The sequence below is a fragment of the Bubalus bubalis genome, chromosome 11 (genome assembly GCF_019923935.1).
Source record: "Bubalus bubalis isolate 160015118507 breed Murrah chromosome 11, NDDB_SH_1, whole genome shotgun sequence".
NCBI lineage: Eukaryota > Metazoa > Chordata > Mammalia > Artiodactyla > Bovidae > Bubalus > Bubalus bubalis.
Window position 1 is genome coordinate 73,541,614 of NC_059167.1, and position 16,620 is coordinate 73,558,233.

A 16,620-nucleotide genomic window follows, 5' to 3' on the forward strand; every position below is an offset into this window, starting at 1 on the left:
AGCAGAAGATATTAAGAAGATGTGGCAAGAATACACAGAAGAACTGTACAAAAAAGATCTTCATGACCCAGATAATCACGATGGTGTGATCACTCACCTAAAGCCAGACATCCTGGAACTTGAAGTCAAATGGGCCTATGGAAGCATCACTACGAACAAAGCTAGTGGAGGTGATGGAATTCCAGTTGAGCTATTTCAAATCGTAAAAGATGATGCTGTAAAAGTGCTACACTCAATATGTCAGCAAATTTGGAAAACTCAGCAGTGGCCACAGGACTGGAAAAGGTCAGTTTTCATTCCAATCCCAAAGAAAGGCAATGCCAAAGAATGCTCAAACTACCGCACAATTGCACTCATCTTACACAATAGTAAAGTGAAAGTGAAGTCACTCAGTTGTGTCCAACTCTTTGCGACCCCATGGACTGTAGCCTACCAGGCTCCTTAGTCCATGGAATTTTCCAGGCAAGAGTAGTGGAGTGGGTTGCCATTTCCTTCTCCAGGGCATCTTCCCAATCTAGGGATCGAACCTGGATCTCCCACACTGAGGGCAGACGCTTTACCGTCTGAGCCACCAGGGAAGCACAAAAAGGTTGCCAACCCCTGTTTTATTTGTTTGTTTGGGCCACACCACGCAGCATGCAGAACTTCCCTGCCCAGGGATTGAACCCATGCCCCCTACATTGGAAAGGTGGAGTCTTTACCACTGGACCACCACAGAAGTCCTGTGAACACACTAGTAAAATAATGCTCAAAATTCTCCAAGCCAGGCTTCAGCAATACGTGAACCATGAACTTCCAGATGTTCAGGCTGGTTTTAGAAAAGGCAGAGGAACCAGAGATCAAATTGCTAACATTTGCTGGATCATGGAAAAAGCAAGAGAGTTCGAAAAAAACATCTGTTTCTGCTTTATTGACTGTGCCAAAGCCTTTGTGTGGATCACAATAAACTGTGGAAAATTCTTCAAGAGATGGGAATACCAGACCACCTGACCTGCCTCTTGAGAAACCTATATGCAGGTCAGAAAGCAACAGTTAGAACTGGACATGGAACAACAGACTGGTTCCAAATAGGGAAAGGAGTACATCAAGGCTGTATATTGTCATCCTGCCTATTTAACTTATATGCAGAATACATCATGAGAAATGCTGGGCTGGAAGAAGCACAAGCTGGAATCAAGATTGCCAGGAGAAATATCAATAACCTCAGATATGCAGATGACACCACCCTTATGGCAGAAAGTGAAGAACTAAAGAGCCTCTTGATGAAAGTGAAAGAGGAGAGTCAAAAAGTTGGCTTACAGCTCAACATTCAGAAAACTATGATCATGGCATCTGGTCCCATCACTTCATGGGAAACAGATGTGGAAACAGTGGAAACAGTGGCTGACTTTATTTTGGGGGGCTCCAAAATCACTGCAGATGGTGACTGCAGCCATGAAATTAAAAGACGCTTACTCCTTGGAAGGAAAGTTATGACCAACCTAGATAGCATATTAAAAAGCAGAGATATTACTTTGTCAACAAAAGTCTGTCTAGTCAAGGCTATGGTTTTTCCTGTGGTCATGTATGGATGTGAGAGTTGGACTGTGAAGAAAGCTGAGCACCAAAGAATTGATGCTTTGAACTGTGGTGTTGGAGAAGACTCTTGAGAGTCCCTTGGACTGCAAGGAGATCCAACCAGTCCATCCTAAAGGAGATCGGTCTTGGGTGTTCATTGGAAGGACTGATGTTGAAGCTGAAACTCCAATACTTTAACCACCTGATGCAAAGAGCTGATTCATTTGAAAAGACCCTGATGCTGGGAAAGATTGAAGGCAGGAGGAGAAGGGGATGACAGAGGATGAGATGGTTGGATGGCATCACTGACTCAATGGACATGGGTTTGGGTAGACTCTGGGAGTTGGTGATGGACAGGGAGGCCTGGTGTGCTGCAGTCCATGGGGTTTCAAGGAGTCGGACATGACTGAGTGACTAGACTGAACTGAACTATAGTACCATATTACATCAATTTCAAAATTGATGGAATTTTCATATTTTAGCATCTTTGATACTGGGGTACATCTTGTAATCTATGACAAGTCCTGGCTTAATTGGCAGCAATTTTTGTTTCTTTGGCCACCTGATGTGAAGAACTGACTCATTGAAAAGACCCTGATGCTGGGAAAGATTGAAGGCAGAAGGGGATGACAGAGGATGAGATGGTTGGATGGCATCACTGACTCAATGGACATGAGTTTGAGTAAGCTCTGGGAGTTGGTGATGGAAAGGGAAGCCTGGTGTGCTGCAGTCCATGGGGCGGCAAAGAGTTGGACATGACTGAGTGACTGAACTGAGTATCACTTGGAATAATGTTGCTATTTATGAGTAGCATAGTAGATGACACCTAAACTTGTGATAACTGCCATAAAAACATGATTATCCAGGGTGGATAACGCATATTTATAGTAGACAGGAAATCCCACATTTTCTGTGAATCAATGAACCATCTCCAGAAGAAAGGGACTGCTATGTGGAACTCTACAGTAGCCAAGAGCTATTTCATTCGCATATACTGCAATATAGCAAGGCCCCACCCCCTGAACCACCGACAGGCAGCCTGATGAAGCAGCATGCTATCACCTCCTTCAGTTAAGCACTCACATCTGAGAGCCAAACAGCCAGATCCAGAGAATGAGTGGGGAGAGGCGAGTTTGTGATACTGGGTCCCAATAACCCAGATTCAATAAGCTCAGAAGGTAAAACAATTACGTGGAGAAGAGAATAAAGGAATATGGTGGGAAAGGCCAAGGGATCATGCTTCTAGGCAGCTTGTCCAATCGAGTTCAAAGCAAGCCACAGACATAATTTTAAATGGTCTAGTATCCATGCTTTAAAATGAAAACAAGTCAATTAAGATTAATAATATATTTTATTAGTTTAACCCAACATAGGAAAAAAATGCTATTTACCATGAAACCAATATAAAAAAGAAGAAATATTTTGGGGGTCTTCAAAATCTGATGTATGATTAATTCCTATGGCACATCTAAGTTTGGATCCGCCACATTTCAATTGCTCAGCAGCTGCGTGTTGCCAGCGCCTACCATCCTGGGCAACACAAATCTAGACTGCTTTTTTGACCAACTCAGTTCAGTAATGAGTCAACAGTAACAGGTATTTCAACAGTGGCTCTATTTCACCACATCATATTGGGAATGTTTAAGGTTTATTTTTATATTTAAAAATTCTTTTTGGAACAGTAATTTTCCTTCAAATTCTTTTCGTGTCTCATTTTGGCTGACTTTGTTTTAACCATAATTTGAGGTTATTCCTATGTCCTTCCCAACTTTCCTTCATTCTGGTGGATAAAGAAGAGGTGACTTCTTTATTCAGTTATAGACCTTTCCCCAGTGAGTCGATCCCTGGGAGAGGGACAAGGAGTCTATGGTTCATCTTAGGATTGTCAGCTTCTGTCGCAATGCCTAACACATAGTGGGCTCTGAAGAAATATTTTTGAAGACACATTAAAAGGTAAACCAAGGTTGACAACAGCGGTTCTCAACCTGGGCTGCACTGGGATCATGTGGGGAGTTAAAAAAAAAAGAGTGCTGATGCCTGGTCTCACCCCCAGAGATCCTGGAAGTAGGTCTGGAATTTGGCTTGGGTGTTGAAATTTAAAAAATCTCCCCCAGGCAATCCTAGTATGCAGTCAGGGTTGAGAACCGCTGCTCTAGGGCTTTCTTAGGACAGCTTACTCTGGCCACATCCTTGCTTTCTTGACACAAGGTTCAGTTTGCCTCAGCTCCATTCCTACTCTCAGAACAGATCATAGTTTCTTTTTTTTTTTTTTTGAGTTTTATTTTATTTTTTTTATTTATTTTTTTAAATTTTATTTTATTTTTAAACTTTACATAATTGTATTAGTTTTGCCAAATATCAAAATGAATCCGCCACAGATCATAGTTTCTTAAGAAACCTTGTAGAGAAGAAATTAGGACAGAATTCCCAAGAGTAATTTGCAAATCCTTTTTCAAGGCATTGAAGAAGATTTTCAATGTTCTAAATCTATTCATATTTATATTTTTCCAACAAAAGGAATAAAATTCACAATGTAAGTGTTTTAAAATGCTGCTGCTGCTGCTAAGTCACTTCAGTCGTGTCCAACTCTGTGCGACCCCACAGACGGCAGCCCTCCAGGCTCCCCCGTCCCTGGGATTCTCCAGGCAAGAACACTGGAGCGGGTTGCCATTTCCTTCTCCAATGCATGAAAGTGAAAAGTCAAAGTGAAGTCGCTCAGTCGTGTCCAACTCTTAGTGACCCCATGGACTTCAGCCTACCAGGCTCCTCCGTCCATGGGATTCTCCAGGCAAGAGTACTGGAGTGGGGTGCCATTGCCTTCTCTGTTTAAATGCTAGCTAATTTGAAAACATCATAAGGCCATTGTAGCATACAGACTGATAATATCCAGGCATTCTCACTGCAGAATTTTTTAGATATAAAAGAACAGCAATTAAAAATAGAAATGGACAGCCAAGACATGGAAGCAACCTTAATGTCCACTGACAGACAAATGAATAAAGAAGATGTGGTGAGTGAGAGTGTGTGTGTGTGTGTGTGTGTGTGTGTGTGTATACTGTGCTTAGTCACTCAGTCATGTCCAGCTCTTTGCTACCCCATGGACTGCAGCCTGCCAGGCTCCTCTGTCCACAGTGATTTTCCAGGCAAGAATACTTGAGTGGGTTGCTTGCCATGCCCTCCTCCAGGGGATCTTCCCAACCACCCAGGTCTCCCACATTGCAGGCAGATTCTTTACCAAGTGAGCTACTCAGGAAGCTTACATATATACATATATACATATACATATACATATACACATACACATACACACAGTGGAATATTATTCAGCTATAAAAAAGTGAAAAATCTCATCTGCAGCAACATGGATGGACTTGGAGATTATTATACTAAGTGAAATAAGACAGGTTAAGACAAATATCAAATGTTATCACTTATATGTGGAACCTAAAAAAATGATACAAATTAACATATTTCCAAAACAGAAAGAGATTCACAGACAAAGAAAATAAAGTTATGGTTACCAAAGGAGAAAGGAAGGGTAGTGAGAGGGATAAATTAGTAGTTTGGGCTTAACATATACACTCTGCTGCTAAGTCGCTTCAGTCGTCTCCGAGTCTGTGTGACCCCATAGATGGCAGCCCACCAGGCTCCCCGATCCCTGGGATTCTCCAGGCAAGAACACTGGAGTGGGTTGCCATTTCCTTCTCCAATGCATGAAAGTGAAAAGTGAAAGTGAAGTCACTCAGTTGTGTCCGACTCTCAGCGACCCCATGGACTGCAGCCTACCAGGCTCCTCCGTCTCTACTATATACAAAATAGATAATAAGGACCTACTACATAGCACAGGAAACCATACTGAATCTTTTATATTAGACTATAAGGGAAAAGAATCTGAAAAAGAATATAAATATTTACACACACACACACACACACGTATATTCTACCTGAAACTAACACAATACTGTAAATCATCTAGACTTCAATAAAAGCATTTTTAAAAATCCAGAAATGGGGGAAAAAGGAATGAAATTTAAGCACACATGACCTCATTTCAAGTTTCCTATACATATGTCAAAAGTAGAAATTATTAATTTGAGGTCAGCAAAAGGAAATATTTTGTGCTCTTCTTTAGGCCATTTAGGCTATACATGAAATAAACATAAGGCAATGTATCATAGCAAATGAAACAACTGATAAAGGATTAATTTCCAAAATATACAAGCAGCTCATATAACTCAATGCCAGAAAAACAAACAACCCAATCAAAAAGTGGGAAAAAGACCTAAACAGACATTTCTCCAAAGAAGACATACAGATGGCTAACAAACACATGAAAAGATGCTCAACATCACTCATTATTAGAGAAATGCAAATCAAAACCACAATGAGATATGACCTCATACAGGTCAGAATGGCCATCATGCAAAAGTCTACAAACAATAAAAGCTGGACAGGGTGTGAAGAAAAGGGAATGCTCTTGCACTGTTGGTGGGGAATGCAAATGGATACACCCACTATGGAAGATGGTAGAGATTCCTTAAAAAACTAGGAATAAAACCACCATATGACCCAAGCAATCCCACTCCTAGGCATATACCCTGAAGAAACCAAAATTGAAAGAGACACGTGTATCCCATTGTTCTTTGCAGCACTATTTACCATAGCTAGAACATGGAAGCAACCTAGACGTCCATCAACAGATGAATGGATAAAGAAGTTGTGGTACATATACACAATGGAATACTACTCAGCCATAAAAAGGAACATATTTGAAAACCTATTATACAGAGTGAAGTGAGTCAGAAAGAGAAAGATAAATATTGTATTCTAACACATATATACAGAATCTAGAAAAATGGTACTGAAGAATTTATTTACAGGGCAACAGTGGAAAAACAGACATAGAGAATAGTCTTATGGACATGGGGAGAGGGGAGGAGAGGGTGAGATCTATGGAAAGAGTAACATGGAAACTTACATGACCATATGTAAAATAGATAGCCAACCGGAATTTGCTGTATGGCTCAGGAAATTCAAGCATGGGCTCTGCATCAATCTAGAGGACTGAGATGGGGCGGGAGATGAGAGGGAGGTTCAAAAGGGAGAGGATATATGTATACCTATGTCTGATTCATGTTGAGGTTTGACAGAAAACAAAATTCTGTAAAGCAATTATACTTCAATTAAAAAAAATAAATTAAAAAAAAGCAATGCATCTACTTTATAAATCACATATAAAATCTAATTTTAGCCATATAACTCATAAATGTTGGTATTACTATCTGTTCTCAAAATGATACCTTGGCCTGGTGCCAGGACTTCCATCATATTTGAGGTTCAGCTGTGGCCAAGAGAGAACTCTGACTTCTGCTTCAACACAAATGAGACCTCATCCAGGAGAAGGGAGCAATGAACTCTGTACCAAGGGGCCAGTTGGAATGAAGTTTCTCTGACTCATGGACTGAGAATTTCCCTGCCAGTTCCCAAGGTGGTTTGGCCATACTTTATGGATTTACTCTGCTTAAAGGTCTTTTGTTGATAGTTTGGTATCATGTGGCCTTATTAATAAATAGAAATAGCATGCTAATAAACCACTAAAGGTTCCTACATGCATTTCCCCTGGCTTTTGAGCAAAGACAAAAGCCCCCTCTTACTACCACGCACTTTTTTTTGTTTATTTAGATATAACTGATGTAAAACATTAGCTTCAGGTGTACAACATAATGATTTTACACACACACACACACACATATATAAATAGTGAAATGATCATCACAGTAAGTCTAGTTAACATCCGTCCATGTAGAGTTACAAATTTTGTGTGTGCAATGAGAACACTTTAAGACCTACTCTCTTAGCAACTTTCAAATACACAGTACAGGATTATTAACTACCGTCACCATCCTGTACATTACACTCCCCATGAGTTATTTCTTTTACAACTGAAAATTGCACCCCACACTTATTTTTGTTTCACATCATAAGTTGGATTTGAGAAACCAGAATAGGAAATATCCAAAAGGCATTAAACTTTCATACTCACTACCAGGGCTCAACAAAAGTTCCCCAGTCCTGCCAAAACCATGGAGGAAGGAACATAATTTGGTACGATTTTTAAGTCAGTACTGGGTCTCATGTATATCACTTCCATCTGCTAACCCCTGAGGGCCGATGGGTGCCAAGTGATTGGATATGTGACATTCACCTGGCCCCAATTTTCCTTTCTGAAAAGGAATGGAAAATACAATACCAGTTTCCAAGTTGTTACGCTCATAAAACCAGAAAGATAATCACCACCCGCCTACACGACTGCGTAAGCCTTGCATGGCCGTCACTTGTCAGTTCACAGGTATTGAGGATCCTCTGGGGAACCATCAAGAGACAAAGAGAAAGCTTTCCCTCACGAAGTTTATAGAAACAGGAGTAATGTTAAAGGATTTAAACTATTACAGCACATTTGAAAGGTGATATAAAGGTTACACGACAACTTCATCTACACTGCGCATAGATCCTCCATGGGAAGATGGTCTAATGGAATCCTTGGCGCTGCCGGGGCTCAGGCAGGATGTGCAGGGTGGTGGGGCTCAGAGAAGACGGGGGACAGGAGTACGTTTCAGAATGTCACATCTCCTACCTTTCTGGAAGAACTCTTCGAGGCTGTCCTTGAACGGCTGCAGATACTCCTTTGGCGACTCCTTACACACGACTGCCATCTGCTTCTCACTTGCTGTGAAGAGAAGGTGGCAGTCAGACTTCCTCTAGAACACAGATTTGCTGAACTCATGCTCTGTGCTCTGCATTAAGTGTGAAATCCTTACCCATCACTATTTATCCAAATTACAGGGCAAGAAGCAAAACCAAAAAACAAAAATTATTACTCATTCTATACCTTTTTTCAGGAAGAGGGAAATGCATCACCTTCAACCTTTTTTAATTTTTTTAAAGAAACGCAGCAAAACTTCCAATTTTGCACAGGTGAAAAACGCTGCTTTTTGGTCTCTCGAAAAGAGAGGCAAAGCAACGTAAAGACTAGTCCTAGCAAATTAAGAGCCCAGATCCTCTTCAGATTCATAGTCCAAAAGCTTAAAATAGATGTTGCAAAAATTCCCAGGTCTTGAACCACCACACAGCATGGGAAGCCAGGTTGGGGAGGATCAAACCTCTCTTCACTTTTGTTCACCTACCCTTCCCATTAATATTTTACTAAAACATGTGAAATCATTTTAAATATGATTTACTACAGACAGGATATCCAGAATTTTCCATAAGTTGTTTTTTGGTAATCAAGACCTCTCAGATAGTTTTCATTTGGTGACATGGAAACTACAATAACCCGTAAGAAATCTGTCACAAAAGGCAGTTAACCCAGACAAGGGGCATTTTCCCAAAGTTTTGATATGTTTGTACAGTGGCAGAAATGCATTGGGTAGAAGAAAAGGCTTCATTTCTCCCAAGCTAGAGCTGAGTCATGATCACTTTTGTCTGTTGATCACGGCCATTACTGACGTGCCATTGTTCAAGAGAATATATTAAAGCACCAGATATTCACCATAAACACATCACCATAAATGGTTCAAAAAAATAGAGAAAGGCATACTCTTGGAGGAATTTACTGAAGCACAAAGGAAGGTATTTTGGAAGAGTACGGTTAGAAAGGATGACTTTATTTATGTCGGGAAATTTGTATACAAGAACTTGGTGTTTCCAAAACCAGCATCCCAGAATGTTTACTATGAACATGTGAAGTGATCCACAAGCACAACAGCCCTGAAACACAGAAAAGGCAAAAGAGGTCCTTCGAAATTAGTTACTTGACATTTTCTCTTACAATATTGCCACCTAGATTGCTGAAATCCTAGATGACTCTGGGAGACTATCAGATTGTACTGCAGATGAAAGCATGACGGCAGGGAATTCTGTCAAGTTCAGCATCAGCTGCAACCTCAGAATCACCTCCAGGGATTCCCTCCTGGGATCATGAGGCTGATCACAGGACACGAGGGCCTAAATGCAGGCTCTTCCCATTGACATAGTTATTTTCCAAAAGTTTTTAATAGAGTTTATTTTGAATATTTATGGTGAAGTATTCTGATAATCACTCTAGTGCCATCTAGGAAAACTTTGCCTGCTGGGATGCAAAGGTTCATTTCTTTTTTTTTTTTAATGATCCATCTTATCTGGAACAAATACCTTAAAACCAGTCCATCATTATTTCAAAACATTTCTCCCCCAACTCCTACACTTTTACCTTTATTTGTCAGTATGTCTGTCCTCTCCACAATACCTACTTAATAATTTTCTACTGTTGTATGATTTTCCTTTACCTCTTTGCTAGTTCTCTCCTATGAACCTAATACTCTACCAGTGTTTCTCAAATGTATGTTACATCAACATGTCCAAAATTTGTGGTGGTGGTTTGGTCGCTCAGTTCTGTCCAACTCGTGTGACTCCATGGACTATCGCCCATCAGGTTCCTCTGTCCATAGGATTTTCCAGACAAGAATACTGGAGTGGGTTGCCATTTCCTGATGTTCCTGACCCAGGGATCGAACCCAGGTTTCCTGCACTGCAGGCAGATTCTTTACCTACTGAGCTACCAGGGAAGTATGTCATTGTATTTCACCCTAAGTGGGTCCTCTACATCAGTATCCAGCCAGTTGTTAGAGCAAGAAAAAGGAGAGTTGTCCTTTTCTCCTCTGTTTTTGTATTTCTCATAGGTTACCTAGTCATGTAACTCCTAAAAGCTTTATTAGTATGTGCATTCCTTTTTTTTATTTTTACTGTGACCAAAATGATAAGTACCTCCCTTCCTATCACTATTCTATTATCAAAATACTGACTTTGGGCTAGAGCTATCAGAGAGAGAGGGAAGAGGGATAGTGTAGATAGAGGAGAATGTAGTGTTTTTGTTCTATTCTTTTTTGTTCTAAGGGAGAGGAGATCAAAACTTAACTTTGAAACTTAAGTTTTTTGTGGTCTCTATGGATTAAAATGCAAGATCATCCACTGAAAACAAAAAGGCAAAAGGACAGAAAAAGATGAAACTCTTAATGGATTCTTGTTGCTCATTCAAATGAATTCAAACTTCCAGGCTGAGATTTAAGGCCTTTCCCTTTTTCAGCTTTATATTTTCCCATATATTTGACTAATGAGACCAAAATTATACAACGTTTCCAAACTATATCAACGGGTGTTGCCAGCTCCATGCCTCCACTCATGGGGTTCTTTGTCCACCCTGCTCTCACTCCCTATATACTTTCTAGTGCATTTGATACAATCCTATTCATCCTAATAAAGCTTTTCTGAGATGCCACCACTACCATAAAACCCTTCCAATCCAAAGTTTTTGTATCTTTTGAACATCTATCTTCCAGACAGCATTTATGTTTTACCTTTTATTATATTTGTCTATTTATATTAATCCCTGCAAAATCACCATGCAGGTTTCATTTACTCATCCCCAAACTTGTCCAGAGACCTCCATGCATCTGGCCAAAGCATCAGATATCCTCAATAAGATTCTTATGTGAAGGAAAGTGGAAAAAAAAATTTAGCAATTTTGACCCCAACTGAGTGAGCTCTCCAGGGGTGTAATATGACTTCCTTGTCTCTACTTTTTCCTTCCTTCCTGGGGCTTCCCTGGTGACTCAGATGGTAAAGATTCTGTCTGCAATGCGGGAGACCCAGGTTCGATCACTGGGTTATGAATATCCCCTAGAAAAGTGAATGGCTACCCATTCCAGTATTCTTGCCTGGAGAATCCCATGGACAGAGGAGACTGGCAGGCTACAGTCCATGGAGTCGCAGAGAGTCAGATGCAACTAACACTTTCACCTTCCTCCCTAGGTACATCAACAGGTCCAAGTGAAACACTGTGACTGTCCCAAGCTGATGTGAAAGTGCTTAGTGTATTTTAAAGTATCCCCCAAACATCTACCACTTCATGCTGGAAGGCCCAGGAAAGTGGCAAAGATTATTCTCCTGACTGAATAGTTGTGACAGCAGACTAAGATGCAGGAGACTGATCAGACAGACTTTGGAAGAGTTCTACTTTCAAGAACTGACATTTTCCAATGAACTTTTATGACCACATAAACTTTTCTGATGATACCAAACTATGATTCTGAAGCCATATTTATTCTCACAATATAAACTGGGAGAGGGTTTCAAATTAACTGGTCTTCTACTGCATTCATATTCCAACAGTTTCATTTATAGAGAACTATGTTTCATGAACACAAATAATATGCAGTGAGGCAGGCCTGTATTTTGGTAAAAGGACATAACTGAAGCCAGGACAGTAATTTCTTCAAGGTTATTTCTTCCTAGGCAAAGCAAAGCCCAACGTAGAGCTTCTTTTCTCAATTACACAAACAAAACCTCTGTCTCTGCCTGAATTAAAAGGGTTGATCACTGTGGTTCTCCCTTTGTGCTGGCTGAGATGACAGAGCCCATGGTGTCCATCAAACTCCCCAGATTGGCCAGGGAGTGATGTGGTAAAAGGCTGGTGCTTGGATCCACACCTACCTGAGTGCAGGTGGGTTGTGGCTTTTCTCATTTGCAAAACGGGGACCCCCTTACTCACAGGCACAATAGTCTTTCCCTTCTCCAGGGGATCTTCCCAACCCAGGGATCAAACCCAGGTATCCCACATTGCAGGCAGATTCTTTACCAGCTAAGCCACAAGAGAAGCCCAAGAATACTGGAGTGGGTAGCTTATTCCATTTCCAGCAGATCTTCCCGACCCAGGAATCGAACCAGGGTCTCCTGCATTACAGGCAGATTCTTTACCCACTGAGCTATCAGGGAAGCCCTACAGGCAAGATACATGAATTAAATGAGCCAATGCATGTAAAGTGGTTTGCAGAATGCCTGGCACTATCAAGTGGCATCCAATATATTATCTGTCAGTTTTATAACTTTGTAAAATTGGTTGGGAAACATGTCATACGCAGAACAGCAAGAGAGTCATGGCTGGAGATTAGGTACTACAAATTCTACACACTCTATTTATGAAAATACACCTCAGTGCAAATCTCCTGTTAGGAACAAAGAGATAATGATTTTTGTTCCCTTGCTGATGATCTACCACCCACTATGAGAATTCAAGGAAGAAATTCCCGGGGGAAAGATGCAGCAAAATGTGAAGTAAGTGTCTGGGGCCTCCGAGCCTCACGGGTTTGAAATGAGAAACACTGAAACCAGTCCAAAGGACAGCAGCTTCCCTGCTGGGCCCCGAGGTCCTCTTTGCACCCCAACGGGCACAGCCTCCCACGTGGCCTGTTAGAATTAAACTTTTCCACACGATCAAAGCACAGGGCTGCCCTCTGACTGTCTGAGTGCAGTGCTATATTCGATGGCCAGGCAGCTGGCCGGCTCCCACTTATTAATTTGGCTTATCCAGGATGCATTCGAGCAGACAAACAGGAGACCCGAAGACTAATTAACACTGACACTGGAGACTGGCAGTGCATAAAGGAGAGAGGTCCCTGACAAAGCCCCATGTCATTAATTGTCCAACCAGGAGACACTTATACAATATTGCTGGACCACCAAGGCTGCCTCACGTAGGGCTGTGCCAGGAGTTCCAACATTAGAAGCCAAAGTCACCCAGGATTCTTTCTCTCTCTCTCCTTTTTCTATTAAATTTGACAGAATTAAAGAATATATTAATTCCTGAAGTTAGTTACTAATAGATCATTGTGAGAGATGAAATATTGAAAGCATTCTCTAAAATACTTGATAATATCCTATCCTATCCTTTCTCTGAGCTCCATGCTCAAAGAACTACCTCAGAGAATTGCTAAAGCAATACAAAGAACAGAGACAGTATGAAAAACTATTAATATATGCCAATAAAATGGGCAGCCAAGAAAAAAATGGACACATTTTTAGAAATGTATAATCTCCCAAGGTTGAATATATATGTATATGTTATATAATAAAATTATTGATACTAAATTGAGATACTAACTAAAGGTTAAGTACTGATGAAGCATTTAAAATATAAAGTATAGCCAATACTTTATAATAACTATAAATGAAGTATAATATTTAAAAATTGTGGATCACTATGCTGTATACTCAAAGCTTATATACTATTGTACATCAAATATACCTCAATTAAAAAAAAACTTAAAAAATAGGTTGGTTGTCAAATATTTTAGAGGAAGGAAAGATATAGCTTTGAATGTTTTGAGATTTCAAATATTAGACTGTTAAGTTTCTAAGTGGTTGTCTGTTTTTTTGTTTTTTAACCTTTAAGAACAAGGAATAAAGCTTATTGAGTCACTTAAAAAGCATGGGTAGGTTATAAGGATACAGAGGCAAGGCCTACATATAATTCATCAAAATCTGATACATGTTTAATCATTTTAACAGATCAAATGTACATGGGCATTTTTAGGGAAAACAGGGTACACATTTTTTTCTGTATGAGTGAAGGACTTATGGTCTTTGTAATGAAGTCAGAATATAGTTTCAGAGAAAAATAAAGATGCATCTAGGCTTTGCTTTTTAAATCTGGGATTCCCTCTTTTTCCCCCTCTCTGTTTACCTAATTCCTACTCAACCTCTCCTTGGATCTGGGCAATTCTACTTGTTATTCAGTTTTATAAGATCCCTAGCCTTTCTCTGAGCTCCATGTTTAAAGAACTAACTCAGAGAATTGCTAAAGCAACACAAAAACTGAGAGAGTATGAAAAACTATTAACATATGCCAATAAAGTGGACAACGGAGAAAAAATGGACAAATTTCTATAAATGTATAATCTCCCAAGACTGAACCAGGAAGACAGAAAATATGAACAGGCCAATTACCAGTAATGAAAGTAAATCAGTAATAAAAAGTAATTCCTGACAAATAAAAGTCCAGGACCAGACAGCTTCACAGACGAATTCTACCAAACATTTAGAGAAGAGCTAACACCTATCCTTGTCTATTAAAAAAAAAAAATGCAGAAAAAGGAAAGTTTCTGAACTCATTCTATGAGGCCAGCATCATTCTGATATCAAAATCATACAAAGACATAACACATATACAAATTACAGGTCAAAATCACTGATGAATATAGATGAAAAAATCCTCAATAAAAAATAGCAAACTGAATTCAACAATACATCAAAAAATTTCTTATACAGACATCTAATGAATTTCTAAACACTAACAATGAACTCTCAGAAAGAGAAATTTAAGGAAACAACTGCATTTATAATCACATTGGAAAAAATAAAATATTTAAGAATAAACTTAACTAAGGAGGTAAAAGAACTACACTGGGATAAACTATAAAACACTGAAAAAAGAAATTGAAGACAACACAAACAGATGGAAAGATAGACTGTTCATGGACTGGAAGAATTAATGATGTTAAAAATGATCACACTACCCAAGGCAATATAAAAATTCAATGCAATCCTTATCAAAATACCAAGGGCATTTTTCACAGAACTAGAACAAATAATTTAAAAACTTGTATAGAAACAAAAATAGACTCCAAATAGCCAAATAATCTTGAGAGAAGAACCAAGCTGCAGGAATCATGCTGTCTAACTATACTACAGAGCTTCAGTAATCAAAATATTATGGTGCTGTCACATAAACAGATACATAGATCAATGGAACAGGACAGACAGCCCATGAACTTATTGTCAGTTAACCTAAGACAAAGGAGGTAAGAATATACAATGGAGAAAGGACACTGTTTTCAAAAAGTAGTGCTGGGAAAACAAGACAGCTACATGTAAAGAAATAAATTTGAATATTCTCGAACACCATATACAAAAATAAACTCAAAATGGATTAAAGACCTTATATTTATATAAGACTGGAAACCATAAAACCCCTAAAAGAAAACCTAGGCGGAACATTTCTTGACATAAATTGTAACTATATTATTTTTGGATCTGTCTCCTAAAGCAAAGGCATTAAAAGCAAAAATAAACAAATGGGACCTAATTAAACTTAAAAGCTTTTGCACAGCAAAGGAAACCATCAACAAAACAAAAGGACAACCTAATAAATGGGAGAAAATATTTGCAAATGATATGACTGATAAAGAGTTAATCTATCTATCTATCTATAGATACATATATAAACAACTCATACAACAACATCAAAACCCAAACAACTCAATTTTTAAAATGGGCCGAAGACCTGAACAGACACTTTTTCAAAAAGAAATACAGATGGCCCACAGGCATATGAAAAGATGCTCAATACTGTTAATCATCAGAGAAAATGCAATTAAAACCACAATGAGACACCCTCCTCACACTTGGCAGAATAGCTATTATCAAAGAGATCACAGATTATAAGCGTTGGTGATGATGCGGGAAAAAGGGACCCTCATATTGTTGGTGAGAATGTAAACCAGTGCTGCCACTATGGACAACAGTATAGAGGCTCCTCAAAAATCTAAAAATAGAGCTACCATATGTCCCAGCAATCTACCCCTGGGCATTTATCCAAAAAAAATCAAACAAACCCAAACACTAATTCTAAAAGATACATGCACCCCAATGTTCAAAGCAGCATTATTTATAATTGCCAAGATATGGAAGCACCCTAAGTGTCCATCAACAGATGAATGAAGATGTAGTATATATATACACAGTGGTATACTACACGGCCATAAAAAGAATAAAAATTTGAAATCCTGCCATCTGCAACAATACAGATGGACTTGGTGAGGGTTATGCTAAGTGAAATAAGTTAGATGGAGAAAGATAAATACTGTACGATACATTTACACGTGGAATCTAAAAATATAAAACAATTTATTGAATATAACAAAAAAGAAACAGACTCACAGATATGGAGAAAAAATTAGTGGTTACCAGTGTGGAGAGGGACACAAGGCCTGGCAATATAGGAGTAGTGGATTAAGATGTAGAAACTGCTGCTGCTGCTAAGTTGCTTCAGTCCTGTCCGACTCTGTGCGACCCCAGAGACGGCAGCCCACCAGGCTCCCCCATCCCTGGGATTCTCCAGGCAAGAACACTGGAGTGGGTTGCCATTTCCTTCTGCAATGCATGAAAGTGAAAAGTGAAAGGGAAGTCGCT

General features: G+C 39.4%; 1 protein-coding gene across 11 annotated transcripts in view; it reads right to left on the reverse strand.

Annotated features, from left to right (window-relative positions):
• The window catches only part of FMN1 (formin 1), a 498,278-nt gene that overhangs the window by 100,907 nt on the left and 380,751 nt on the right, over positions 1-16,620 (reverse strand). For all 11 annotated transcript variants that reach the window (XM_025295965.3, XM_044925241.2, XM_025295966.3 and 8 more), the window contains one exon: positions 8,192-8,284. In XM_025295965.3, coding sequence (XP_025151750.3) covers positions 8,192-8,284 — 93 coding nt within the window. The remainder of the gene's footprint in view (positions 1-8,191; positions 8,285-16,620) is intronic.